This window comes from Nyctereutes procyonoides, unplaced genomic scaffold, assembly GCF_905146905.1.
Source record: "Nyctereutes procyonoides isolate TBG_1078 unplaced genomic scaffold, NYPRO_anot_genome, whole genome shotgun sequence".
Lineage (NCBI taxonomy): Eukaryota > Metazoa > Chordata > Mammalia > Carnivora > Canidae > Nyctereutes > Nyctereutes procyonoides.
Genome location: NW_026575125.1, coordinates 5,421,936 through 5,447,956, shown reverse-complemented (window position 1 = coordinate 5,447,956; position 26,021 = coordinate 5,421,936). Strand labels below are relative to the sequence as shown.

At 51.2% G+C, this 26,021-nt stretch overlaps 1 protein-coding gene across 1 annotated transcript in view; it reads left to right on the top strand.

The window, feature by feature from the left end:
- The window catches only part of ANOS1 (anosmin 1), a 186,618-nt gene extending 160,883 nt beyond the window's left edge, over positions 1 to 25,735 (top strand). The window contains exons 9-14 of the mRNA XM_055337416.1: positions 1,711 to 1,857; positions 14,929 to 15,023; positions 18,288 to 18,459; positions 18,651 to 18,865; positions 20,602 to 20,743; positions 21,753 to 25,735. Coding sequence (XP_055193391.1) covers positions 1,711 to 1,857; positions 14,929 to 15,023; positions 18,288 to 18,459; positions 18,651 to 18,865; positions 20,602 to 20,743; positions 21,753 to 21,811 — 830 coding nt within the window. The 3' untranslated portion in view covers positions 21,812 to 25,735. The remainder of the gene's footprint in view (positions 1 to 1,710; positions 1,858 to 14,928; positions 15,024 to 18,287; positions 18,460 to 18,650; positions 18,866 to 20,601; positions 20,744 to 21,752) is intronic.
- The last annotated feature ends 286 nt before the right edge of the window (positions 25,736 to 26,021 follow it).

Sequence of the window (26,021 nt, the reverse complement as noted above, 5' to 3'; positions counted from 1 at the left end):
CCAGTTAACACGTGCTTGAGATGTGCGCAGCAAGAGTCCATGGCGAACTCAGGAGAGCAATGACTTTGGGATGAGAGCCTAACATGGATGGTGTCAGAGGGGGACCCCAGGCCATCTGCAGGTAGATGTGTCAGAGGGGACACCCCCCGGGTGTGGATGGTGTCAGTGTGGGACACCCCCCAGTGTGGATGGTGTCAGTGGGGAACACCCCCTGGCATGGGTGGTGTCAGAGGGGGACCCAGGCCACGGCTGCAGTCGAGCTCCCGGAGAGGCCGAGTGGGCCTGCAGCTGCAGGACAGTGCACACAGCAGCGGGGTTCCCCCTGCGCCCCCCGGGACCCACCTGAGTCCCCCAAGGAGCCAGGTTCTCCCCTTGGCGCAGCTCCTGGAGAAGAGCCCAGTGGCTCCAGAGCCAAGGGACTCGTGCTCCAGTCAGCGCTCCGCCCCCCACCCCCCACAGGGCTGAGCACCAGGGTCCCGAATCCAGATCTGCTCACCCTGCATGGTGCCTTCCCCAGGCTCCCAGCGCTCATGCTCCGGTGGCAGCAGCCAAGCCTGGGGAACGAGACCCAACGCTGGGAAACCATGGGTGTAGTGAGGCTGTTTGCTTCTGTGCCTCCCGGGACATCGTCCCTGAGGACAGCAGCTAGGGCCCTGCAGAGGTCAGGGGTCGTCGGGGCTCAGACAGGGGGCAGTGCTGCGAGCTGCGCTGATGGAGCCTGGTGCACGCTGACCAGGGACCCAGCAGGTGTCAGGAACTGGGAATGGCATGAAGGGGACAGGCACAGCCATGTGAGGGCCGCAAGACACAAACCACAGTAGAGTTAGAGCCAGATGGTGACGGGAGGCGGCCTCGGACAAGTGCAAGGATTTCAAGTTTGGATTCCCGGGTTCAGGGGAATGCTTCCTGGTGTTTTCTCTGAGCGCAGCCCTTCTCTGCGTCCCGTTGCATGTGGGGCATGCGAAGGGTGGGGTCGTCTGAATCCCATTTACAGTCCTTGTTGCAGTAAGTGTGCGGCGGGGACAGAGTTACAGTGATGGTGGGGAGAGCAGCACCGAGTCCGCAGACGACTCAGCCTCGCCGTCCCTAGAGCATCGCCTTGCCTACTGCAAACGTCCTATCCTCTCTGCTAACTCGTTGCCGCAGACACTCTTCGGCGATTCCTCCAGAGAACAGGCAACAGCGGGCTGGGAGCCACGAACACGTCCCTGCCCCCCACTGTGCTCCCTCGTCTACTGACACGCAGGATCGCCTGCACCCACGTGCCGCTTTCGCAAGAGCCCCGGGCCCAAGAGCTTCGTCTCTGTGGCCCCGGGCTCGCTGCCGGGCACCTAGGAGGTCTCACCGGGGACTGACAGGGAAGAATGAGTGAGCGCGTGAACGAAGGCAGCCTTCAGGCCTAACGCCTCGTCTGAAGTATCTTCGCGGTGCATTTGCTGACGTGATACTTCAGGTGTGAGTTAACACAGCAAAGTGCCCATTTAGGGGACCTTGCGGCCGCTGGGGGCGTATAGCTGCCGGCACGTCTGTGCAAAGCTCTGTGGTATCTTCATATCGATTCGTTTACTCTCTTCACAACTTTTTTAAAAAACCTATCATGAGAAAGCGTATCCGTACGTCTGGTCTAACCCAGAGCCTCCCCGAAGGGTGAATGTGTACTGATTGCCTGTTACCTTGACCAGCGAATCACAATGTCATACTTTGTTGCAGAAGAGCACGTCGGAAAATCCAGAAAGAGCCCGATGCACATACAGCCCCCTTTCCAGAGACGACGGCCCGCTCGCCTCCTGGAAATCGGAGCCCCCTTCTATCAAGACAACCAACTGCAGGTGAAGGTCTACTGGAAAAAGACCGAAGGTGCGCACACGCCCTCCTCGCTGGCTGGCTGCCTTAAGTAGCCCGCTGACCCCACGCTGCTAGTGCAAACGTCAAGGTCGCAACACGGGGTTGACTTTTTTTTTTTTTAAGATTTATTTATTTTAGAGATAACATGGGGGGGGGTGGAGCGGGAGGGAGAGAGAACGAATGTCGAGCAGACTCCGTGCTGAGCGCGGAGCCCAGTGCCCTGTTGGGTCCCACAGCCCTGAGATCACGACCCGAGGCAAAACCGAGAGTCAGATGCGCGGCCGACAGACGCACCCAGGCGCCCGCCATGGTGTTAATATTAAGGAAAATATCACCCGAACGAGACACTTAAAACACTTCGGTCCTTTCGTGGTTGCAGTTAAATGTCTTGCTGTTGTGCACTGTGAGGGGGCCGCCCCTTGTTTTCCAGGAGCCAGTCATCGGTCAGCGCGTGGCATCCTGTCACCTCAGGGATGTCGGCCTGTCTTCACGGGTACGCTGCTGCTGTGGTCTCTGGGGCACATATCACCCCCGACGAGCAGGGACCGTTCGGTCATTAGAGCACCCAGAGCTTTGCAAGACAGAGCTTTGCGCCAGCTGACATTCCCACTGGCAGGGCACGACCATCCTGGGGCGCCCCCCACCCGCTCCCCGCCTTGCGGAACTCCCATCTTCCTGAGCTTGCTGCGTCTTGACATCTGTGCGTTGTCTGAACGAGCGTCTTTGTCCCCCGGGCTGTCCTGCAAGCGGCCCTTACGCATCGAGGGTATGAGTCACCTGTGGGGTCCCTGTGTGACCAACACTTGCCTTCCTTCCTTCTCAGTGGCTCTCAGGTCTAGAGGGGGTCGATTCATCATCTTGTCTCCTTTAGGTGACAGCTCCCGGGGCCCTGGTGGAGAGTCTTTGCTTCTCCAGGGTCACATGGGTCCTCCCGTCGTCCCCTAGAAGGCAGAGTGTTGCACCTTTCTCTCTCGGGCTGACTTCCGCCTGGAGCTGATTTTAGTTGTAGGGGTCACTGTCCTTTTATTCTTGTTTCCCTCCCAATCTCCAGCTGACAGAGCATCATTTATGTAAAAAGCACTCTTTCCTGGGGCGCCCGGTGGCTCAGCTGGCTGAGCGTCTGACTCTGGATTTTGGCTCAGGCCATGATCTCAGGGTTTGGGATCAAGCCTTGCATCAGGCTCTGCACTCACCAGGGCGTCTGCTCCAGACCTTCTCTTCCTGTCTCTGGCCCTCCCCACCTGTGCTCACTCTCTCTCTCTCAAGCAAATACGTATTTTTTTTTAATTTTATAATTTAAAAATTATAAAAATGACTCTTTTGCCCAAGCTCTGGTCTGCTACCCTGGCCCTAAATCAACAGCGCGGGCAGGTTGCCTTTTTAACCTTCTGTGGCCTTTTATTTATTTTTTCCAACTCTCTGGCATTACTACACTGTCTAAACTACCGTAGATTTGTAAATATCTTAAATCACAATACTTCAGTTTTTTACTTCATTTTCAAATCCTCTAGACTCTTCTTGGCCCTTTCTGGTTTTACATCAGTATCTGCATTAGTTTGTCAATTTCCACAAAAACCTCCTAAGATCTTTGATGAAATGACAATCAGCCTCTCTGGTCATGACTAGAGAATTCGCATCTTCAAAATATGCACACTTATGTGTCAGTTTATTCGGGTTTTTAAGATTTTCTCAGCAGTGATTTACAATATATAAGGCAGAGGCATCGTACGATTTCATATCATTCTTCTAAAGTGTGTGTGATTATTTTGATCCCGTTACGTACACGCACACGTTTTCTCAGTTTTATTTTCTGACTCTGGTTGTCACAGACATAAATACAGCCTCTCTTTATGCCTGGATGGTGGATCCAGCTCTGTTGTCATGTTACCTTGCTCGTGACATTCCGTGTGATAGTCCTTTCCCGCTTGTCTGTAAAAGCAACCATGTGGCACGTAAGTAATGCAAAGGTTATATTTTCCGCTCCAGACCTCTGACATTTCACATGGCTCCCTTGCCTCAACGCTGGCTGTGGCGTTCAGCACAGGGTGGAGCGGGAGTGATCACTGCAGACGTGATGTGTTTTTATTTTTGACGCCTTCATTTCTGTTTCTTCAAAGCCGAATTACACAGAAGCACCAGTTTCTGTCCTTCTTGGTTACTTGATCATTTACTAGTGATTCCAACTAATTATACGGAAACAAAGTAATGGTATTGATGGCTGAGAAAAGTCACCGTGGTGGACATCTGCAGGGAGTCACTATATGTAAAACACTACACGCTTGCCAACTACTCTTTGAACCCCAATAACATAGAGTTTAAGAATACAGTCTTTATGTTTTTTTGAAGATTTTATTTATATATATATATATATTTTTTTTTTTATTTATTTATGATAGTCACACACAGAGAGAGAGAGAGAGAGGCAGAGACATAGGCAGAGGGAGAAGCAGGCTCCATGCACTGGGAGCCCGACGTAGGATTCGATCCAGGGTCTCCAGGATCGCGCCCTGGGCCAAAGGCAGGCGCCAAACTGCTGCGCCACCCAGGGATCCCTTTATTTATATATTCATGAGAGACACAGAGAGGCAGAGACACAGGCAGAGGGAGAAGCGGGCGCCCGACGCGGGACTCGATCCTGGATCCTGGGATCACGCCCTGAGCTGCCCGGTGTCCGAGAATGCAGTCTTTAAAAAGAGGTGTATTTGGTTTCAAAGCCCAGGCGAACCACTCGCCAAGTGTGTGATGTCGGGCAAGTCACTCCCCACTGACACATCAGTGTCTCATCTGTTTATGGCAATAGTGTGCCCATCTCACAGGGGCGGCGGGTGAAATAATGGGATCTGTATGCGCGTGTGGATGGATACAAGCGCGTGCCATTGTACACACTTTTATATCCATGTGCGAATATCTGCTGCTCCTGTTTTCCCAGCTGTATGGAGACAGAACTGACCCAGACCATCGCGCAGGTGCGCAACGTGATGGTTTCATACACTGGGCTCCTGTGAAACGATTGGCGCAACAGGCCGCTGAGCACTTTATACCGGGCGTGCTAGGGGCCAGCTTTCTGCAGACACCCTTTAGCAGACGAACAAAATGCCATGCTGCTCTTTTTTCTTTTTTAAAGATTGTATTCATTTACTTGAGAATGAGAGAGAGAGAGAGCACGAGTGAGGAGAGGGGCAGAGGGAGAAGCAGACTCCCCGCTGAGCCGGGAGCCTGATGACACGGGACTCGATCCCAGGACCCTGAGGTCATGGCCTGAGCTGAAGGCAGACGCTCAACCAACGGAGCCACCCAGGCGCCCTGTCCCCTACTGCTCTTAGCTGCAGTGTTTTTATCATGGATATGCATTGATTTTTATTGAATATTCTTCCTGGAAGTAATGAGAAGATCAATGACTTTTTCTCTTTTATTCTGTTAACATGATGAACTAAAGGGAAAATGATAGACTACCTCGTAGGCGTGCTGTGGGGCTTGGGTGGGAGCATGCGTACCGACGGTGGGGACGGCGTCTAGTAATCACCCCATAGGCGTCAGGGCTCTTACAGGGTTTCCTGCAGGTGGAAGGGGGCCCGCAGCATAGAAGAGATGGGACTTTAAGAAGGACGGTGAGTGCCTCGTAGCTCTAGGACTGACCCTGTTCTCCTCCTCTGCAGACAACGGCGTAGGAGCCTTTGGCAAACGTTCAAGGATTGAGTTTGCAGTATAGACGCGGTTAAGTCTAGGTACTGAGTTTGGCACCTGAAATGGGATGAACCATCGCTGTCCTCGCTCAGCAGCAGGAAATGGTCAGTGTTCCCACAGGGTGAGACTGCAGGGCGGGACGACCAAGGTCATGATGGTCTCAAAGATCGTGTGTGTGCGTGCGCAAGTGTACACGTACATGCGCTGTACATACACGTCACGGTCGGCCTAGAGCCCCCGAGCCCAGCAGGGAGTTCTGCGGGAGAAACAGGAGCCACGGTTGGTGCGGTTACTGGGCCGTCGGGGTCTGCAGGTGGACGTCGACTTGCAGCAGATCCCACGGCCGCCGAGGTCCTGAGAACGCTCACGCTCTACCTCGAGTTTTGTCTTTTTTTCCCAAAAGCCCCCTGGGCTACATTACATCCATACACCATTTCCCCTTTGATTTTAAATCTGAAAGCCAAACGAGCATATCCCACCCAGAGCTTCGCGGGGCCAGAGCCTCCGAGGAGGAGACCGGGAGCTCAGGGGCCCAGGGGTCACCGCAGCGGCGGCGCGTGCTCCACACATGCTCTAGATTGTTCTCCTCCCCGAAGCGCGTTAGGCAGGCCCCGTGTGACCTGCAGAACCCGAACCACGGTTCCCCCAGAACTTTCTGAAGCAAATGCTGTTCATAATTATCACAAACCTAAGAAAGGAGGTGCCTTTTAAGTCAACACACAGTCCTCATGCGAATTCTCTTCAGAATGTGAATACGGCATCTCTTCCTGTCCCGGAGCAGGACGCTTTGGCTGCCTTTTGTAAACTTTTTGACCCTGTAAAATCCCTCCATTGTGTGCACCCTATGCAACGCGGTAAGACCCATTTCAAGTGGTGATAAAAAGTCTGTGACACAAGTAGCTGAATTGATTATTGACTCGTAACTAATGTCCACCAGCGGATACACTGATTTGAAACCAAAAAAAAAAAAAAAACCCACAAAACCCAAACGCTTGTGACAAATGAGAGTAGACAGGAATCTTGTTCACTGATCGAGACAAAACTATAAGTAGAAATTGGTTTCTAGATATGTCACATTTCCTAAAAAGCGAGGGTGGCCAGCATGTTGGTTTTGGGCTTGGAGCTAGGAGCTCAAAAGCACCAATCTGTTCATTTCCCTTGAAATTTTCCAAAGAGAGAGCTTCAAGTTTTTTGTTATTATTTTGACACAGCATATAATTTTGTAGAGAAATGACTCAAACATCATATAATAGGCCAACTTAGTGTATATGGTAGCTGGGGTATAATGTGAAGGCTCTGGAAAGAAGTAAGTATCCTCAACACTGATTTTGTAGAACCATCATTCTTCTAAAAGGTACAGTTCATGTAATTAATTAGTGATTTTATTATTCTGCAGACATCAGTTCACTTTTACTGTGTGACAGCAGAAACCACAATTGATTCTTTTAAGCTTTCGGGTTTAGACTTAGTGTTTGCGCTCCAAAAATATTTAAAAATTAGCTCAGAGATAGAGAGAGAAAACACTCATACTTCTACTTTGAGGAGAAATGCCTTCTGCGTAGTAGGTGTTCAAAATTACTCTTTTTACAAAATTGTCCAAAATCAGAAAACCTGTCTGACCAAAGCATTTTTTGACAAATATAAAGAGACCAAGGCACTACTTCCTGAAAGGAAGTCATTCAACTAACGTTTATTGAGGATCTACTACGTACCAGGTGGTATTTCTGCCGTTTGAGATGCCGCAAAGATCAGAAACTGCTGCCCTAGGGAACTCGCATTTTCTGATGCCCTTGCCGGTGTGCGTGCCCCGCCACCAGCGTTGTGACTTTCTGTCCTTTGCTAGGCAGTGGAGCTCCAGGATGGCCTCTCTCAGAGCTCTGATTTCAATCACCCCAGAATTTAGAGGTTAACATTTAATTTAAAAATTTGCGGCCTTGGGGTGCCCGGGTGGCACAGTCACTTGGGCATCCAACTCTTGGTTTGGCCTCGTGTCACGATCTAAGGGTCCTGGGACCGAGCACCATGTCCGGCTCTATGCTCAGCGGGAGTCTGCTCGAGGGGGTCTCCCTCTCCTCCTTCAGCTTCACCCGCTCATGCTAAGATCAATAAATCCTAAAACATTTATTTCTTGCAGCCTTTAATTATGCCAGACACTGTGAGTTAGATGTATTTTAGAAACAAAAAAATCTCCTTTTTGAAGCATAGTTGAAGCGCCCTGAAAGTAAATTACAACATTTAAAAATACTTCTCAAGGACTTACTGACTTATTTGCAGAAGGAAAAACTTAAGTTCAAGAACCAGAGCAGCACAAGGCATTTAGCCTAGAATTTTCATATGTGTCCCCTTAGCAAACATTTGATTGAATGATGCTGTTTTTAATATTCTAGCTATGGCCGGGATCCTGAGGTCCTAAGTACAGGCTTGCGGGATTTTCATAATTGTCAAGATGAAGCTAAAGACAAGATATTTGCATAAATGAGTTACGTGGACACAGTTTAGCTAGCATAGCATAGCGTGGGCGTTTTACGCTCTGGGGATCTTGAGAAATAACCAGTATCATTAACAGACAGTGTGCTGTACTCTCAGGGGTACAGTTTAGTGATTCAGCAATTCTGTAGGGACGTGAATTGGTGCTTCCGTATTTTATTTTCATCCCAGCGCGGTTAACGTGCACTGTCATAGTAGTGTCTGACGACAGTATAGTGATCCTACAAGTCTGTGTACTCCTCAGTGCTCCTGATGGGTGCGCTCTGCATCCCCGTCACCGAGTTAACCGCCTCCCCCGGGGCCCCCGTCTGGTAACCACCAGTTCTCCTCCGTAAAGAGCCTGTTTCATGGTTTGTCTCTGTCTCTTTCCCTGTACTTGTTACTTTTGTTCCTTAAATTCCACATATGAGTGAAATCCTATGGTATTTGTCCTTCTCTGACCGACTCCCTTTAGCACTATGCTCTCTGCTTCCACCAGTGCTGTTGCAGATGGCCAGATTTCATTCTTTTTTCTAGCTGAGTAATATTCCACGGTATATACACACATTCCACATCTTTATCCATTCATCAACTGACGGACACCTGGGCTGCTTCCATAACTGGGCTATTTTAAATAATGCTGCTGTAAACACAGGGGTGCGTACAGCTTTCCGAATTAGTGTTTTTCTGTTCTTTGGGTAAACGCCTAGTACTGGAATTACTGGATCACGGGGTAGGTAGTTTTATTTTTAAATTTTTGAACAACCTCCATACTGTTCTCCATAGTGGCTGCAGCACTTTGCGTTCCCACCAACACTGCATGAGGGTTCCTTTTTGTCCACATCCTCGCCAACACTGGTCTCCTCTGTTCTTTAGCCATTCTGACAGCCATTCTCTTTAATTTAGAGGTGACGGGAGACGTGGTATTTTCATAGTTTTGATTTGCATTTCCCTGGTGTTGAGCATCTTTTCATGTGTCTGTTGGCATCTGTATGTCTTCTTGGGAGAAATGTCTGTTCATATCTTTTGCACATTTTTTAATTGGGTTTTTGGGTTTTGGTGTTCAGTTGTATCTGTTCTTTATATATTTTGGATACTAACCCGTTACTGGATATGTCATTTGTAAATATCCTGTCCTGGGCAGCCCAGGTGGCCCAGCGGTTTAGCTCTGCCTTCAGCCCAGAGCATGATCCTGGAGACACGGGATCGAGTCCCACATTGGGCTCCCTGCATGGAGCCTGCTTCTCCCTCTGCCTGGGTCTCTGCCTCTCTCTCTCTCTCTCATCTCTTGTGAATAAATAAATAATCTTTTTTTAAAGATTCTCTAAAAAATAATAAATAAATAAATAAATAAATAAATAAATAAATAAATAAATATCTTGTCCCATTCGGGATATCCATAGCCTGTCTTTTGGTTGTTGATTATTTCCTGCACTGTACAGAAGGTTTTATTTTGATGAAGTCCCAATAATTTATTTTTGCTTTTGTTTCCCTGTCTCAGGAGACTTATCTAGAAAAATGTTGCTAGGGCTCATGTCAGAGACATTACTGTCTGTGCTCCCTTGGAGGATTTTTATGGTTACAGGTCTCACAGTGAGGTCTTTAGTCCATTTTGAGTTTATATTGGTGTAAGTGTAAGAAGGGGGTCCTGGTTTATTCTTCTGTGTGTACCTGTTCAGTTCTCCCAAAACCATCTGTTGAAGAGATGTTTTCATTAATTACTCTTGCCTCCTTTGGGAAAGATTAATGACCATATAATCACGGGTTTATTTCTGGGTTCCCTCCATTCTGTTCCACTGATTTACGTGTGTGTTTTAACGGCCGTACCATACCGTCTTGATGACTACAGCTTTGTAGGGTATCTTGACATCTGGGATTTTGATACCTCCCATTTTGTTCCTCTTCTTCAAGATTGCTTTGGCTCTTCAGAGTCTTTTGCGGCTCCAAATAAATGTTAGGATCGTTTGTTCTAGCTCTATGAAAAATGCTGTTGCTATTTGGATAGGGATTGCATTGAATGCGTAGGTTGCTTTGGGCAGAATGGGCATTTTAATAATATTTGTTCTTCCAACCCATGAGCAGGGAATATCCTTCCATCTCTTTGTGTCATCTGTAGTTTTTTTTCTTTCTTTTGAGTAAGCTCCATGCCCAATTTGGGACTTGACCCTGATATCAGAAGTCCCATGCTCTGCCATCCAGGCACCCCTTCAGTTTCTTTCATCAACGTTTTATCGTTTTCAGAGTACATGTCTTTTCCTTTCTTGATTAAGTTTATTGCTAGGTATTTTATTATTTTTAGTGCAATTGTAAAGGGAGTTGTCTTCTTAATTTCTCTGCTGTGGCAGTCTTAGTGTATAGAGATGCAACAGATTTCTGGATATTGGTTTGGTATCTTCTGATTTTATGGAATTAATCAGTTTCATTAGTTCTGGGGGGGAATTTTAGGCCTGCCTATATATAGTATCATGTCGTCTGCAAATAGTGAAAGTTTTACTTCTTCCTTCCCAGCGTGGATGTGTTTTATTTCTTTTTCTTGTCTGATTGTCGTGGCTTTGACTTCCACTATTATGCTGAATAACACTGGGGAGAGTGGACATCCTTGTCTTAGTTCTGAGCATAGGAGAAAAGCTCCGTTTTTCACCATTGAGTATAACATTGGCTGTGGGTTTTTCATAGATGGCCTTTATTATGCTGCGGTGTATTCCCTCTAAACCTACTTTGTTGAGGGTTTTTTCACGAACGGATGTTGTACTTTGTCAAATGCTTTTTTTACATCTCTTGAAATGATCATGTGGCTTTGTCCTTCCTCTTGTTGATGCGATATATCTCATTGATTGACTTGCAAATACTGAACCACCGTGTATCCCAGGAATAGATCCTACTTGATGGTGGAGAATGCTTTTGTGAATGTACTGCTGGATTGGATTTGCTGATATTTTGCTGAGGATTTTTGCATCCATCTTCATCAGGGATTTTGGCCTATCGTCCCTTTTTTTGTAATGTCTTTATCTGGCTTTGGTAACAGGGTACTGCTGGCATTATACAACGAATTTGGAAGCTTTCCTTCTACTCTTTGGAATAGTTTGAGAAGAACAGGTGTTAACTCTTCTTTAAATGTTTGGTAGAATTTGCCTCTGAAGCCACCTGGTCCTGGACTTGTGTTTGTTGGGAGTTTGATTATTATTACTGATTCAGTTTCCTTTCTGATAATCAGTCTGTTCAAATTTTGTATTTCTTCCGGATTTAGTTTTAGGAGTTATGTTTTTAGGAACTTATCCGCTTCTTCTAGGCTGTCCAGTTTGTTGGCATATAATTTTTCATAATATTCTCTTATAGTCCTTTCTATCAGTGGTGTTGGTTGTTATTATTCCTCTTTCACATCTGATTTTATTTGAATCCTCTCTCTTTTTTATGAATCTGGCTAAAGGTATATCAATTTGGTTGATATTTTCAAAGAACCAGCTCCCGGATTCATTGCTCTGTTCTATTGTTCTTTTAGTTTCTGTTTCATGCATTTCTGCTCTAATCATTTTTATTTCCTTCCTTCTGCTGGGTTTTTCTTTGTTCTTCTTGTTCTAGCTTCTTTAGGTGTAAGGTTAGAGCTTTTTCTTGCTTCTTGAAGTAGGCCTGTATTACTATAAGCTTCTTAGAACAGCTTTTAATGCATTCCAAAGATTTTGAGCCATGTGTTTTCATTTTCATTTGTCTCCATGTATTTTTGGTTTCCTCCTTGATTTCACAGGTGACCAGATTATTATTTAGTGGCACGCTATGTAACCTCCATATATTTGTGTTCTTCCTGGATTTTTTTTTCTTGTGGTTGATTTTAGTTTCATAGTGATATGGTTGGAAGAGCTGCATAGTAGGACTTCAGTCTTTTTGAATTTGTTGAGACTTGTTTTGTGGCCTAACATGGGATCTACTGTGGAAAATGTCCCACATGCACTTGAATAAGAATGTATTCTGCTTGAGGATGTAATGTTCTAAATCTGTCGGATTCATCTGGTCCAATGTGTCATTCAGAGCCTCTGTTTCTTTGTTGATTTTCTGTTTGCGTGGTCTGTCCATTGATGTAAGTGGGATGTTAAAGTCCCCTATTATTATTGTATTATTATCAATTAGTTCCTTCTGGTTTGCTATTAAGTGCTTTATGTATTTGTGTGCTCCCTGCTGGGTGCCTAAGTAACCACAATGCTTATATCTTTGTTGGATTGTTTCCTTTATGGTAACATAGTGTCTCCCTTTGTCTGTTACTGTCTTTGGTTTAAAGTGTGTTTTGTCATATAAGTATTGCTACTCAGCTTTTTTTTTTTCACTTCCATTTGCATGATAAATGCCTTTCCATCTCCTCACATTCAATGTGCAGGTGTCTTTAGGTCTGAAATAAGTCTTTTGCAGACAGCATATGGATGGGTCTTGCTTTTTTTAAAATTCAGCCTGTCACCCTGTTTCTTTTGATTGGGACATTTAGTCCATTTACATTCACAGTGATTATTGTTAGACAGGTATGTACTTACTGCAATTTGGCTATTTGTTTTACAATTGTTTTTATAGTTCTTTTTTTTCCCTCTTGCCCTCTTCTCTACATCTCCTCTTAAAAGCAGTGGCCTTACAATGGGTCCTGTAGTGCCCTGCTGTGCCATGTCTCCTGTTCCCCAGGACCCAGCAGTTCAGCGGTGTCCCCTATGTGTGTTGTGTGTGCCCTACTGTTGTGGCTGAGCTGCGTTGGCCTTCCGTCCAGTCATCTGCAAGGGCTCTCTCTGCCTGTTGTGAGCAGGGATTGGTCCCTGCAGTGTTAATGGGCCGGTCTGGGGCATGTTGGCCTTGAGGTGGGCACGACCAGCATTCTCCAGAGCTGCAGGAGCACAGAACTAGTGGCCACTGTCTGTGTTGTCCTCTGAGCGGTTTGTGTTGGTGGCGGGGTCTGCAGTCCATGTGGGTCCCCAGCCCACTGCTAGGGCTGCAGTCAAGCTGCCTGTTTTCCCCTCTTCCCAGCGGCAGGCATCACTTTGGGGTGATGGGCATTTGGGGTTACCAGGGTTTGTGAGGCCTCCTGCAGGAGGGACATGTGGCTTCAGGGCGTGAGCCTGCAGCGCAGCAGCACTGTCAGCGAGCTAGGTGGAGAGTATTTGTGCTGCGCTGGTCTGGCAGGTGTCTGCGAATCTGGGGGTGGGGGTGGGGGGTGGGGCGGTGCCTGCCACTTGGAGAAATTTCCCAAAGATCCCTGCCTCTCCAGCACACATTCCGAGATTAATCAACACGTCCCCCTGCCATGTAGCCCAGGCGTTTTTTCGATGCCTGCTTCTGTGCTGCAGAATCTCACGGGGCTGTTTGTGGTGTTGTCTCTCTAAGGGTGGGGACTTGGGGACTCAGTTTTCTCTTACTCCCTAGCTCTGCAGAGTCCTGCCCACTGGTTTTTAAGTTCCAGGTGTTAAGCCCCAGTGACTGTAAGAGCTTGTGATGTTGTGCCCATCTGGTGTTCAAAGCCAGATGTTGTGGGGCTTTGTGTGTGCCCTGTGTGGGTCCGCAGTGAGTGCCTTGGGGGCTGCAGTGAGGGTCTGCTCCTCCCTCTGTGGGGCCCCCAGTGGCCTCTCCGTGGACACTCCTGCAGCTCTGCGGGGCCCCACCCCATCTCCACCCTCTCCCCGCTCTGCCGTGGCCTCTGGTCTACACGTAGCTGTGGAGAGCCTGTCCGGCCTGCGTTCAGGTGGCTCTGGGTTATGGACACCGCCCCCCGCAGGGTGGCCTTGCTTATCCGCGTGATGACGTGAGCTCGTGATGCTCCTACTGCGCCGGCCTCCCTGGAAGTGCGGGGATGGATGCAGTATCCACAGAGCTGGTCTGTGCAGACCTGAGGGGCCCCGGACTCGGACCAGGCGGGCTCCAGAGCTCAGGGGCTGGGGCCGAAAGGGGGCGAGCAGGTGTCGCAGTCAGTGCCTCCTCTCAGGAAAACAGCCGTGCTGGACACGGGCCCAGGCTTCCTGGAGTCCCCGGTCCTCGGGGGCCCACCGGAGACCGTGTACCGCTCCGTGGTGGCAAACCCGACTCCATCCCGAGTGGGGAGCGCCCACCCCACAGTGGGCAGGAGTCTGCCCCCCGTCTCACACGTCTGAGCCTGCCCCCTGGGGCCAGAACTCCGCCCAGTGTGGTGGCCCTGAGCCACCGGCAGCTCTGCGTTTAAGTTGATTTCCGTGCGCTCAGAATTTATCCTCCTACAGTGTTTCAGGAGCTTCACAGGCACGAATGGCTAGGGCCAGCACGTGCGCAAGGTGGTGTCGGGTGGTGCTGGCCGGACGGCCTGCCGCAGCCATCCACACTGCCCACGCCAACCTGCAGGCTTGTCCCCGCAATCCACACTGGCCACAGCCACCGACACTGCTCACGCCAGCCGCCAGGCTTCGTCCACATCTTCACCTGAGGGTCAGATCCCCAGGGGAGGAGCCAGCCACTCTAGCCACACCTGTCCCCTTTGGCGATGCACCTGCCCCCTTACCTTCTGTGTTGTTCTGTGGCCAGAGTACCTTCCAGCGTGAGGTATAGGCTGCCTCCGGGCCTCGCGTGTGGCCCACGCAGCCGTGTTGGGTCCAGGCCCCCGAGAGCGCTGCTGTGTGTGGCGGTGCCCAGAAGAGCGGCGCTTGAGGCCGGCGCGAGACTTCACGCAGCGACTTGGCATCCGTGTAGGCTGTAGATTCCTTCCCTGGGAAAGGGTCCCACTGCCCCTGGTGTGCATCGTGGGGCGTCCAGCAGGGGCTCCCTGCTCAGGCCCCCACGGGGATGGGGGGGCTGCGAGCCGCCCAGCCCAGGCCCATGCACTCACAGCAGGCCCCCTGCTGCACCCGGGCCGCCCATGGCACCTGCCTTGGCCCTGGGGGGAGGTGGGGCAGGGGGGCGGGAGGCTGCCGAGCGTTGAGCGTGTGTGCCCTGGCCTTGCAGATCCCAGTGTCAGCCGCTACCACGTGCACTGGCTCCCGGAGGCCTGCGCCCAAAACCGGAGCTCCGCGCCAGGGACCGCTGCTGCCATCACCCAGGTGAGAGGTGACGGGCTTGGGTGGGAAAGGCGCGGACAGATGTGCAGGGGTCTGATGCTCGGATGCCTGGTTCCCAGAAATTGGGCGTCGTGTAAATGCGAGGCGCGCGGAAGCAGAGGTGTCCTCCACCCCCGGGCCCTTCTCGCCACGCTTCCTGAGCTTGGGCCCCCGTGGGCCGGGCAGCTTCCCCAAGGCAAGGGCCACCGGTTCCGGGGTGCCCAGGGCAGCGCACCGTTGCCTTGCGGGGGCTCGGGGGCTCCTCCGGGCTGGACGACAGCTCTGAATTATGTTCTCAATCTCGGCAGCGCGGCCTAAGGGAACGGTGCCCTGGGAGCCTCTGTGTGGCCCCGATGCTCGCTCAGCACCCCGATGCTCGCTCAGCTCTTCCCTCTGCCAGACACGGTGCACCACCCTTTTTTTTTTTAAGATTTTATTTATTTATGCATGAGAGAGAGAGAGAGAGAGAGAGAGAGAGAGAGACAGAGGTAGAGACACCGGCAGAGGGAGAAGCAGGCTCCATGCAGGGAGCCTGACGTGGGACTCGATGCTGGGTCCCCAGGATCACACTCTGGGCTAAAGGCGGCGCTAAACCGCTGAGCCCCCCGGGCTGCCCAACACGTTTTTGATTCTTACTTTGAAGAGAACAGTAACCCCTTGGGGATGGTAACTCCATCAGCACTACTCCCTGAATTCTTTCAAATACTTGAGGTTCACGCGTGAATTAGAGAGTAGTGTCAACGGGCCAACAAAAAATGGTTTTGAGGGCAGAGAATCCTGTACAGTGTCGACGCCCGTGATGTGTGTGTGATACAGCAGGACAGTCTCAAATATGCGAAGGCATGGCCCCAGCCGTCTAGTATGTTGACACATGATCTGTAAGTACAACATTTTTCTTTTGAGTATTTTCTAAAGCAACAAGTACAGTATTTTTAGAATCCTATCTGATCACATAACTCAGAGATAGTAAGATAAAACAAGTCAGTGGGTCCGCAGAAATACACTTTTTTACTGGATTTGACTTGTCTCAACTCATGCTCACCAATGCAGTTCCTTCTATTTTTCCACATGCTGTTTCCAAAGTTTGGAGACTTCATTAAAAAAAGAAAAAAGAGGGGATCCCTGGGTGGCTCAGCGGTTTAGCGCCTGCCTTTGGCCCAGGGCGCGATCCTGGGGTCCCGGGATCGAGTCCTGCGTCGGGCTCCCAGCATGGAGCCTGCTTCTCCCTCTGCCTGTGTCTCTGCCTCTCTTTCTCTTTCTATGTCTGTCATAAATAAATAAATAAATAAATAAATAAATAAATCTTTAAAAAAAGAAAGAAAAGAAAAAGAAAAACAGAAAAAGAAACATTTTTGAAAAGGGAAACCTACTCGAAAAGCAGAGAAAAAAGGAACAGAAGCAGGGTTTATTGAATTTTTTGTGGGCAGGGGTGAGGCTCCTAGTAGTTTTACCTGTGCATGCCTTGAGATCATATGAAATCTGGCTCATTTTCAGGGGCCCAGCCAACCTTTGGCTATCATCTTTAGAAACTCTAATAAGGTAAACATGTATGATGCGTCCCATTAACCTTTTTTTTAAATTTTTTATCCATTTATTCATGAGAGACACAGAGAGGCAGAGACACAGGCCGAGGGAGAAGCAGGCTCCCTGCAAGGAGCCTCATGAGGGACTCGATCCCAGGACCTCAGGACCACGCCCTGGGCTAAAGGCAGATGCTAAACTGCTGAGCCACCCGGGTGTCCGATGTGACCCATAGAAAGAAGAATCAGAAAGCACTGCGCTAAAGGCTTAGACCTTGCTGATCTGCATTTTTAAACGACTTTCAGACCCATTTACTTTCTTTTTTTGTTGTTTTTTTTTAATTGGGGTTTGATGTGCCAACACATAACACCCAGTGCTCATCCTGTCAGGTGCCCCCCTGAGTGCCCGTCACCCCATCGCCCCCCCCCCCTTGTTCGTTTCCCAGAGTTAGGAGTCTCTCATGGTCCGTCTCCCTCTCTGGTACTTCCCACTCACGTTCTCGCCTTTCCCCTATACTCCCTCGCACTATTTCTGTATCCGGACCCACGTCTTTTCAAGCCCCGATGAGCACCAGCTACTTTACCTCTTGCTACAGATGGCCGCGCTCCCGGCCACGCGGACGCATTCTGGGAGCAGCTGCCAGGCGGTGCCCTTCGGGGCTCACGTGGGGTTGCAGGCTCTTCCCACGCAAAGCGCACATTCACTCCTGCGGGGCAGCACGCCGTCACCCAAGGGGACGCAGCAGGCCTGTGGCTCCCTGCTCGCACGCGGGTGGGCCCGCTGCCCTGGCTCTGCTCCCCGCCTGGCACCTGGGTAAAGGGCCAGCAGCTCCCCCTGGCGCATTCTCGCGGCTCCCACTCCCACCACGTGGCTCCCCGTGCACATCTGGAGGACTCCCACTCCCCCAACCGCAGGGCTCCCCAGTGCACGTCCACACGGCTCCCCTGGGCTCATCCCCACGGCTCCCGCTTGTGATTTCAGTGACCGGCGGAGTGTGCGGGCCTCGGCTTTTGCTGTAGTCCTCGGCCTGCTCCCCACCTCAGGCACCCACGCTGCTGTCCGGCAGGGCCCCGTCCTGCACCCAGGGTGCCCGGGACAGAGGTGCCGTCTGCACCCTTCACACGAGTGGGTCAGGCTCGGATACGGACCCCACGCAGGGGAAGCAGGGCCGGTGAATGGAAGGGAAGCCTAGCCGCACCGTCCTACGGCCCCGGCGGCAGTTCCCACGTCGCGCGTTGTGCCCCAGCCCCCCTTCCTCCTTCTGCCTGCTCCGGGCCTCCCCATGGCCGCGGTGCCTCGGCCGGGACCAACAGCGGCCCTCCGGGACGAGGAGAGCACGCGGTGCCAAGCACGGTCCTCCTTTTTCAAAAGTCCCACTCACACGGGGCTAAGCCCCTGTCTCGGGGAAGCCTGAGCCCGCCCCCTTTATTCTTGTATCAAAAATCAAACGAGTTTTGTGCCACCTCCCGTGTGGCTGGCCACTGGGACATGCGCCTAGACGCTCAGCGTCCTGGTCCAGAGCACGTGCCCACAGCGGTGGGGGGGGGGGTGCTCAGGCCCGTAGCTCCTCACCACCTGCCCCGTGTCTCTGGTTCTCTGGAAAGCCACGCCGCACGTGCCACACACACCGCACACGCCGCACACGCCGCACCCAGGAAAGTGTCCCGGTGGGAACAGCGTGTCCCCTGCCAACATGCAAGCCCCGGGGAGACTCGCTGCGAGCACGTGTTCTTTCTCTCGCTCCAGGAAAACTATATAATTCTTCAAGATCTAGCATTTTCCTGCAAATACAAGGTGACGGTCCAGCCGACAGGGCCCACGGGCCGCCTGAAGGCCGAGACGGGCTTCTTCACGACGCCGCCCTGCTCTGCCCTGAAGGGGAAAAGCCCCAAGCCCGGGAGCTGCGCCGGCGACGCAGGTACCCAAGGACTTGCAGGTGCAGCCGGGGGTCCCCGTGTCCCTCCCGCGGGTTCGCGGCCTCCCTCCCCGCCAGCAGCCCGGGCATCCGCCCCGCGGCCACACTGGGGGCCGTGCCCTGCGCCCGGGCCGGCGGTCGGGGTGGGGCCCCGGGGCTAGGGAGCGGCCTCAGCGCCTCCTGCGCCCCCGCAGGTCCCCCGCCCAAGGTGCTCGCCAAGCCCGAGAACCTGTCCGCCTCGTTCGTGCTGCACGGGGCCAACGTCACGGCGCACTTCTCCTGGAGGATGGCCCGCGGCGCGCAGCGGCCGCCCACCGGCTTCCAGGTGACCTGGGCCGAGGTGACCTCCGAGAGCAGGCACAACAGCCTGCCCAACAGCATCATCTCCCGCTCGCAGATCCTGCCGTCGGTACGTGCCCGTCGCCCTGCTCCGGGGCCCCGCTGCGTCGGGGGCTCGGGCCACGGAGCCCCCCACGGAATGTGCTCTCCCCGGGGCTCCCCCAGCCCCCCATGGAGTCCCCCCACGGAGTGCTCCCCCTGGAGCTCCCCCTCCATGGGGTAGTCCCCCAACTCCCCCCACGGAGCACCCCACGGAATGCGTTCCCCCAGGGCGCCCCTCCACGGAGCTCCCCACAGAGCTGTTCCCCCCAGAGCTGCGCCCTCCACGGAGTGCCCCCCACGGAGCCCCCAATGGAATGCTCCCCAGCCCCCCACGGAGTGCTCCCCAGGGAGCCCCCCCACAGAATGCTACCCCCAGAGCTGCTCCCCCCTTGGAGCCCCCTCCCGGAGCCCCCCCCACGGAGTGCACCCCCCAGAACTACCCCCACGGAGCACCCCCAGATCCCCCCATGAACCCCCCCACAAAGCCCCCCCAGCCCCCCTCCCCCCCCACCGCGGCCACTGACACATGGCAGGGCTGCTGTCGCAGGCTCCACCCGCAGTCCCCCCAGTCGGCCCATGAACCCCACCTAGTCGGACGCCACTGCTGCCACGTCCCACCTCAACCCCACGTCCCTCTGGTCCAAGCCCGGAGCTGGGGGAAGGATGGCCACAAGGGGCCTGTTGTGTCCCCCCTTCCCCCATGGATTTGGGCGCCGGCCCATAGCGAGCTGGCCTGTCTTCCAGGCCGCTTAATTCCTTGGCTTGAAAAAACGCCCATGTGTGCGCCTTCACCCTCCCTCAACATGCCCTTAGGGTATCCAGCTCTGGCTCCAGAGGAAGAAAGACAGAAAGGGGGAAAAAAGCCCTTAAGTCCGGAAGGACAAATTCCTTGGAATTAGAAAGTACTTATTCTATGAATGTATTAGGTTTTATTGAATTTTGAGAAGAATGTGTTGGCATAAAAATAAACATTTTCAGCTATGGGCATTGACAGATACTGTGTTTTAAGGAAAACAGTTGGCTCGTTCACTGAAATTCGGATTATCAAGAATTCCCATCACAAGATGTGCGGATGAGAACTCTAAACCATGGGAAAGTCCTGCGTTAAGGACTCAAAACTGAAATCCCGACGGCGCCTGAGAACTGGCCCCTCGGCACCGCCTCGCTCTGCCAAGGGGCCCGGGCAGCCCGGCGCAGCACACGGCCACACCCGCGGCCCGGGGCCCCCTGCGCTCTGCGGCCCCACACTCACTCCCGCAGCTCTCCCTGCTCACACCTGTTCTCCGGGCGCTCACCCCTGCAGCTCTGCGCTCACACCTGTTCCCTAGGCTCCTGCTGCTCTCCACGCACTCGCACTTGCTTTCTACGTGCTTACACGGGCTTTCCATGCGTTCTCACCTGCTACTCTGCATGCTCACACCTGCTACTGTCCATGTGCTCACACTTCCTGCTCTCCACGCGCTCACACCTGCGACTCTATGCACACTTACACCTACTCGCCACGCGCTCCCCTGCTACTCTCCACGTACTCAAGCCTGTTCTCCATGCACTCACACCTCCTACCCTCTGCAAGCTCACACCTATTATGCTCCGTGTGGCCACACCTGCTGTCCACACACTCAACCTAAACTCTCCACATGCTCACACCTGCTTTCCACGTGCTCACACCTGGTCTCCACCGGGGAGTCACTCAGAGGATGTGTGCCCCTGTGCCTGTTGTTTCTGAAAGGTCACTGACGAGCATTTTTCTGTGTGACGCCCCAGGACCATAACGTCCTAACAGTGCCCAACCTGAGGCCGTCCACGCTGTACCGGCTGGAAGTGCAGGTGCTGACCGCGGGCGGCGAAGGGCCGGCCACCATCAAAACCTTCTGGACGCCCGACCTCGCGCTGCCCTCAGAACACAGTGAGTGTGGGACCCACAGAGCCCGTCATCCGCGTGGAACGCTAAGATCGCTGTGTTATCCCAGAGAACGGAGTTCTCTCAGCCTGAAAGCCTTCCTGCCCCGCGTCTCCGCGGGCTGGGTTTTGCTCAGCCCCCGTTAGCATGACCCTGTGGTTGGTGCTTCACTGCTCCCTACCTGCAGTTTCCCTCCCCTCCCTTCCTCTGGTTTTCTGCACCTGTCATGCTTTTTCCGTATCGTTCACACCATAAATACACACGAGGGAAAAAATCTGCAAACTCGTATGAGTCTCAATTATCTTAAAAATTGAGATTTTCAAATATGACGATAGAGGAAATATTTTGCTAAGGATTATTTTCTTACGGCACATATTTTCCTGTAATACATTACATGGATTTTCTTCGTAATATGTCCTAAATCAATCTACTAGATTTACTGCTACGCCAAGTAAAGTCTTTAAAAAAAAATTATCACCCACTGTTTCAAAACAATGGGGCTCTGGCAGATTTTTAAATTATGTGCTTCATCTTTTTCAAGCTTACGCACATAAAGCAGTGACTAAAGGTTTACGTGTCGATAAGAAAACTGAGAAGCGAGCTCGGTTTTACACTGACACTTGCACAAACACATCCGCGCCCTTAACTGCCGATGCCTAGAATTGCAACAAAACAGGCCTCATGTGGGCGAGCGTGGCGACCCCGATCTTCGTCAGGGTCGGCTGCATGCTTGCCTGGTGCTCCCCCTCTGACACCGGGATTCATGGGAGTCCTGGTGAAGTGTTCCCCTCCGCGGAGCTAGAAGGAGCTAGAAGGCCGTGGCTGGCCTGGGTCGCTGTGATGCAGGGAAGGAGCCTGTCCCGTTCCTGGGCGTGGGGGGGGGGGGGGAGCCCGATTCAGAGCAGGAGAGACGGGCTGCGGGAGGGAGGCTCACGGGTCTGACGCGCTCGCTCACTGCCAGGCGCTGCTTTCTGTGCGCCACATGACTGACACGTAACGTCCTGTCCCCGCTCAGGACCGCATCTTAAGCACCGGCATCCTCCTCACTACAAGCCTTCCCCAGAAAGATACTAAACGGTTCAAAAAGATGTCTGAGAATGTACGAGCGAGCAAGCTGCTTGAGCCTCCAGGTCCAGCCGCGCTGCTCCGGAGGCAGCAGGTGCCCACGCACCCTCCCTCTCCCGTGTAACCTTGTACCCTCCGTACCTCTGCCCATCTCGACGCATGTGGAAACAGTCCCAGATGGCCCGTGGAGGTGGACGCACGTGTTCCCTGGAATGGAGGAGACGAAGATGGGGCCCATCTAGCTGGAAACCTGAATGTCCGCGGAGGAGTCTCGGTGGAATGAGTGCAGAGATGAGATCTCTCTGAATTTGGAGCCGCAAATTCTCAGAACGAATCAGTGTGACAGATACACAACTGATACACATACTAAGCATAACGTTCATCAATAAAACATTTTTAAATTAAATGATTGCTTTGATCTGCAAAATCAAATAAGATGGTGCAGTTTTTAAGGCCCGTTTACTCACATCTCTCATAAGATGAGTTATAGCATGTGTGATTTTTTTTTAAACCTCAGATCTGTAGCAGTTCACTTCCACGTACGAATGTCCGCACCTGCAGCCCCCCGAGCCACATGCACACACAGGCACATGAGCGTCGCGTGCGTGAGCCGTGCTTTACGAGAACCTTCCAAAGTGAATCGGCTGCCACGCACAGTCTGCCTTGGAGAAATTAGAATGCTTTTCCAGGGATACATTTGAATACTTCGTCCCATAAAATGAGAGCTTCCTGATGCGTATTCTTATTTATGTTCTCCTTTTTTCCTCCATGCAGAAAAGACCCGCTGGTATGCTTTGTTTTACGTCACATATCTCAAAATTTACAAGACCTCCTGCTTAACAGGAGAGAATTCCAACTATTGAATATTTTGAGATCTTTCCTAAGATTTGCCTTTTCCTCAAGTAAGCTATTTGTATGTGAGAATATTCTCGGTGATGCAGACAAGAGGCTCCGGGTGATAGAGGAACGCTGCTTCCCTGCCTTTACCGTCTTGAGTCCATTCTGCCGGACTGCTGGGCTCCCAACGACCCTTTGCGGCGTGGACACGGGTCGGAACGCGTCAGTGCGTGGTGCTGCTGGAAACCCACCAACGTTAGTTTAACCCAGTCTTTTCTTGAGGGAATATCCAGAGGTGTGGTTTGAAATACGCATCCATGTGTGTCTATGTCCATACGTGTGTGTGAGATCCACACAGACACATCGCACACGCCGAGTGTGACTCACTGCGGACGTTCTCTTCACAGCTCAGCAGTGGTGCAGAAAGACCCGGGTCTCCTAAAGGGAAGGGCCACGTAGTTTCCCTGTCAGTGTTGACTCTGTGAGGAAACAGCAATTTATTGACATTTCAGCGTCTCAAAGGAAGGGCTGCTCCCTCCTTTCGTTGTGCACCTAAGTCAATCTGGGAAGCGTTGGGGACCGTCTTCTTGGGTCGTGATGGTGGCCCCGGGCCCTCACCCTGTGGTGGTTCCTGGAAGCGTGGGGATGTGGCGACTGCTCCTGGCAGGGACAGCTCTGAGTCCTTCGAGTCCACCGGTGTCTGAGGCGACCGCGCTATACAACGGAGACGGAGTATTTGTATTATCCTGTGGATGGGTCTCTAGGCTGTGGATGCGTGGTAACAGGCAGTGAAACCCGCTTCCTGTGTAGCAGAGACGTAAAATGACGATGAGCGCAATGTTCTACAGCTTCGTACAGGTGACACTCGTCGGAAACGCCAGCGTGGACGTGCACGTGGCTTCCGAATGCTTTTCTGCAGCTGCTGACGCGGTTGGGACAGACTCAGCACAACGTGCTGCGACGCCCCCCACCAGCTCCCAGAGTTACGCGTTTGTCACCCAGAGAATGGGAAACTCCCCTCGTTTCAACAGCCCGACACCTGACCCAACAGCACAGGTATCTTCGCAGAAACTATGATTTATGCCAGTGCTGCGAGCGGCATCTCAATTTCAAATTCTCAAATTCTCACAAATTAGGATGTCTAATGTTGGCTATACCATTCTGTTTTACCTTATTTTGCCATGAGCAAATCCAATATTTGTGCCAGAAAATTCTTATACTGTTGTATAGTTCAAAATGCAGGAGTGTATACATAGATACGGAATATTATTAAATTATTATGTAAGTTTAATTTTATAAAGTTTAATTATATGTCTTTCGTCTGAGGAATAGACAACGAGCAAATATATTTTTAGTTTGGATGAAGGTTTTGAACTTACAAAATTGAATGTAGCTCCTGTGAGTATCTAATTTTACTATAACAAAATTTTAATTTCATTCACATTATTGGAAGAAAATGCTATTAATAATGGTTAAGGAAACGTGAGTTTCTTTTATGAATTTCAGTAATCCTCAATAATACGCAAATTGGCCAAGATATAATTACATTTTTAAAAAATGTTAAAAATGTGAGTGCCCTCATAAAGGGTTTACAATCTACAGGGGCTTTTTTAAAAAACATAGTTCTAGTGGCTAGGTCTCTAATATATCTTACTAAAATTAAATGCATCTCTCATAGGACAAAAAATATATTCCGTGATAATACTTACTCTTAACAATTAAGCCCACGACAAATGCCAAGTCCTGTAATTCCCGGGGGTTAGTCACTGAGGTTGCACGCGGTGTGCCTGCGGCACGTGCTCCGCTGAAGGTACCAGCTCTGCGCCCTTCCAGCTGGAGCTCTGCAGGCGACTCTTGTGAGCGAGCGTGTGCCCTCCCAAGTCCCTCCTTGTGTTACTCTGACGTATCGGAGACGATGAAATTGATGACAGCTCTCTGAAAAGCGTATTCAGCAAAGTTCGAGTGTAAAGCTGGGTCTGTAGGCTGGGAACCTCAAAGGGCCTGTACGTGATTGTGCAGAGTGGGCCTGGTCCATGGCAGCGGGGCTGGCAGGTGCGGCCGGCAGGTGGGGTGGGGGCGGCTCACTGTGTGCAGGGAACCCCCACCCCGAATCCCAGGATGTATGTGCCCCTCAGGGGCCCGAGGCCTGGCCCCCGCCCCTCCCACCACATGCCAGGAGCACTCCCCCAAGTAGTGAGAACCCACAATTCTCCACACACTGCCTACTCGCACCCGAGGTTATTGTCCCATCTCCCTTCCCCCCGCTTGAGAATCCCGCCCCGGACAGGCAGCGATCTGTACCAAACACGTGAGAATGTGCCGCGTTAAGGCTCCCCTTCCCGGGAACTGAGGAACAGCTGCAAACTTAGACGTCGAAGCCCTGCGTTGTGTCTCTTGTGTCCACTGAAAGACCTGAGGGGAAGACTGAATTTTGACGTGTGTCCGTATGACGCAGGTACGAATACTTTCCTCCTTCCTGTGAGTCCACGTCACTTGTGGTAGTGCCCTTCCTTCCGCCTCGTGCCGTGGATTTACTAATGAAGTTCACTCATTCCCACGATTGCAAATAGCTCTAAATCTTATTAAACAAACCTTCCCATTGTAACCAGAACACAGAGGCTAAGTATCTGTTGCATGTACTTATAATTCACTTAAGATAATAAATGCATAAAGATGGTGACTCTTCCCTATGGTTCTGCATGGCCAGACTCCGTTTCTTACCTCTACTGAATATTTTAGCAAGTTACACAAGTTACAGAGTGATTAACAGAGGTCTGTTTGTAAAGGTATTATTATTCCTTTCCTTAATTATTCCGTAGTGTGCAGATAACAGAGCAGCCACCTTCTCATCCAAGTGGCCTACGAAGATCACGTCTCTTCTCCTGGTCATTTCAAGTCAATATTTATTTATGTATGTAATAAAAAAAAAAGTGATTTGTGTGTGCGTCTGTCATGTTATTTAGAGAGAAGTAATCTTGTAAAAAAAAATTTTGTAAAAACAAAAAAGTATTGTAAATAGCCTGATATTCTGTGACTCATTATTTTCATGTTAGAGTTTGTACATACTGATCAGTAATAAAGTATCCTTAAACCTGCCCAATGGACTAGACTCATTTATTCATTAAAAAAAAAGAAAGAAACCAATTTTATTTTTCCATTTTTTCCCTGTGTTCCCAGGGAGATAGAAAAAATCAGCATGAATGGAATTTGAGGTGTGGTCAATGTCACCCACCGCTCTTCATGCTAATGAAAGTTTTGTGGTTTGACGACCAACCCTTGAGAGTTCTTCCATCATATTTACTTATGGCTGGTGTTTCTGGCTCTTTGGTAGAATTTTTTGAAAGACTATCATCTATCTATCATCTATCTATCATCTATCTAT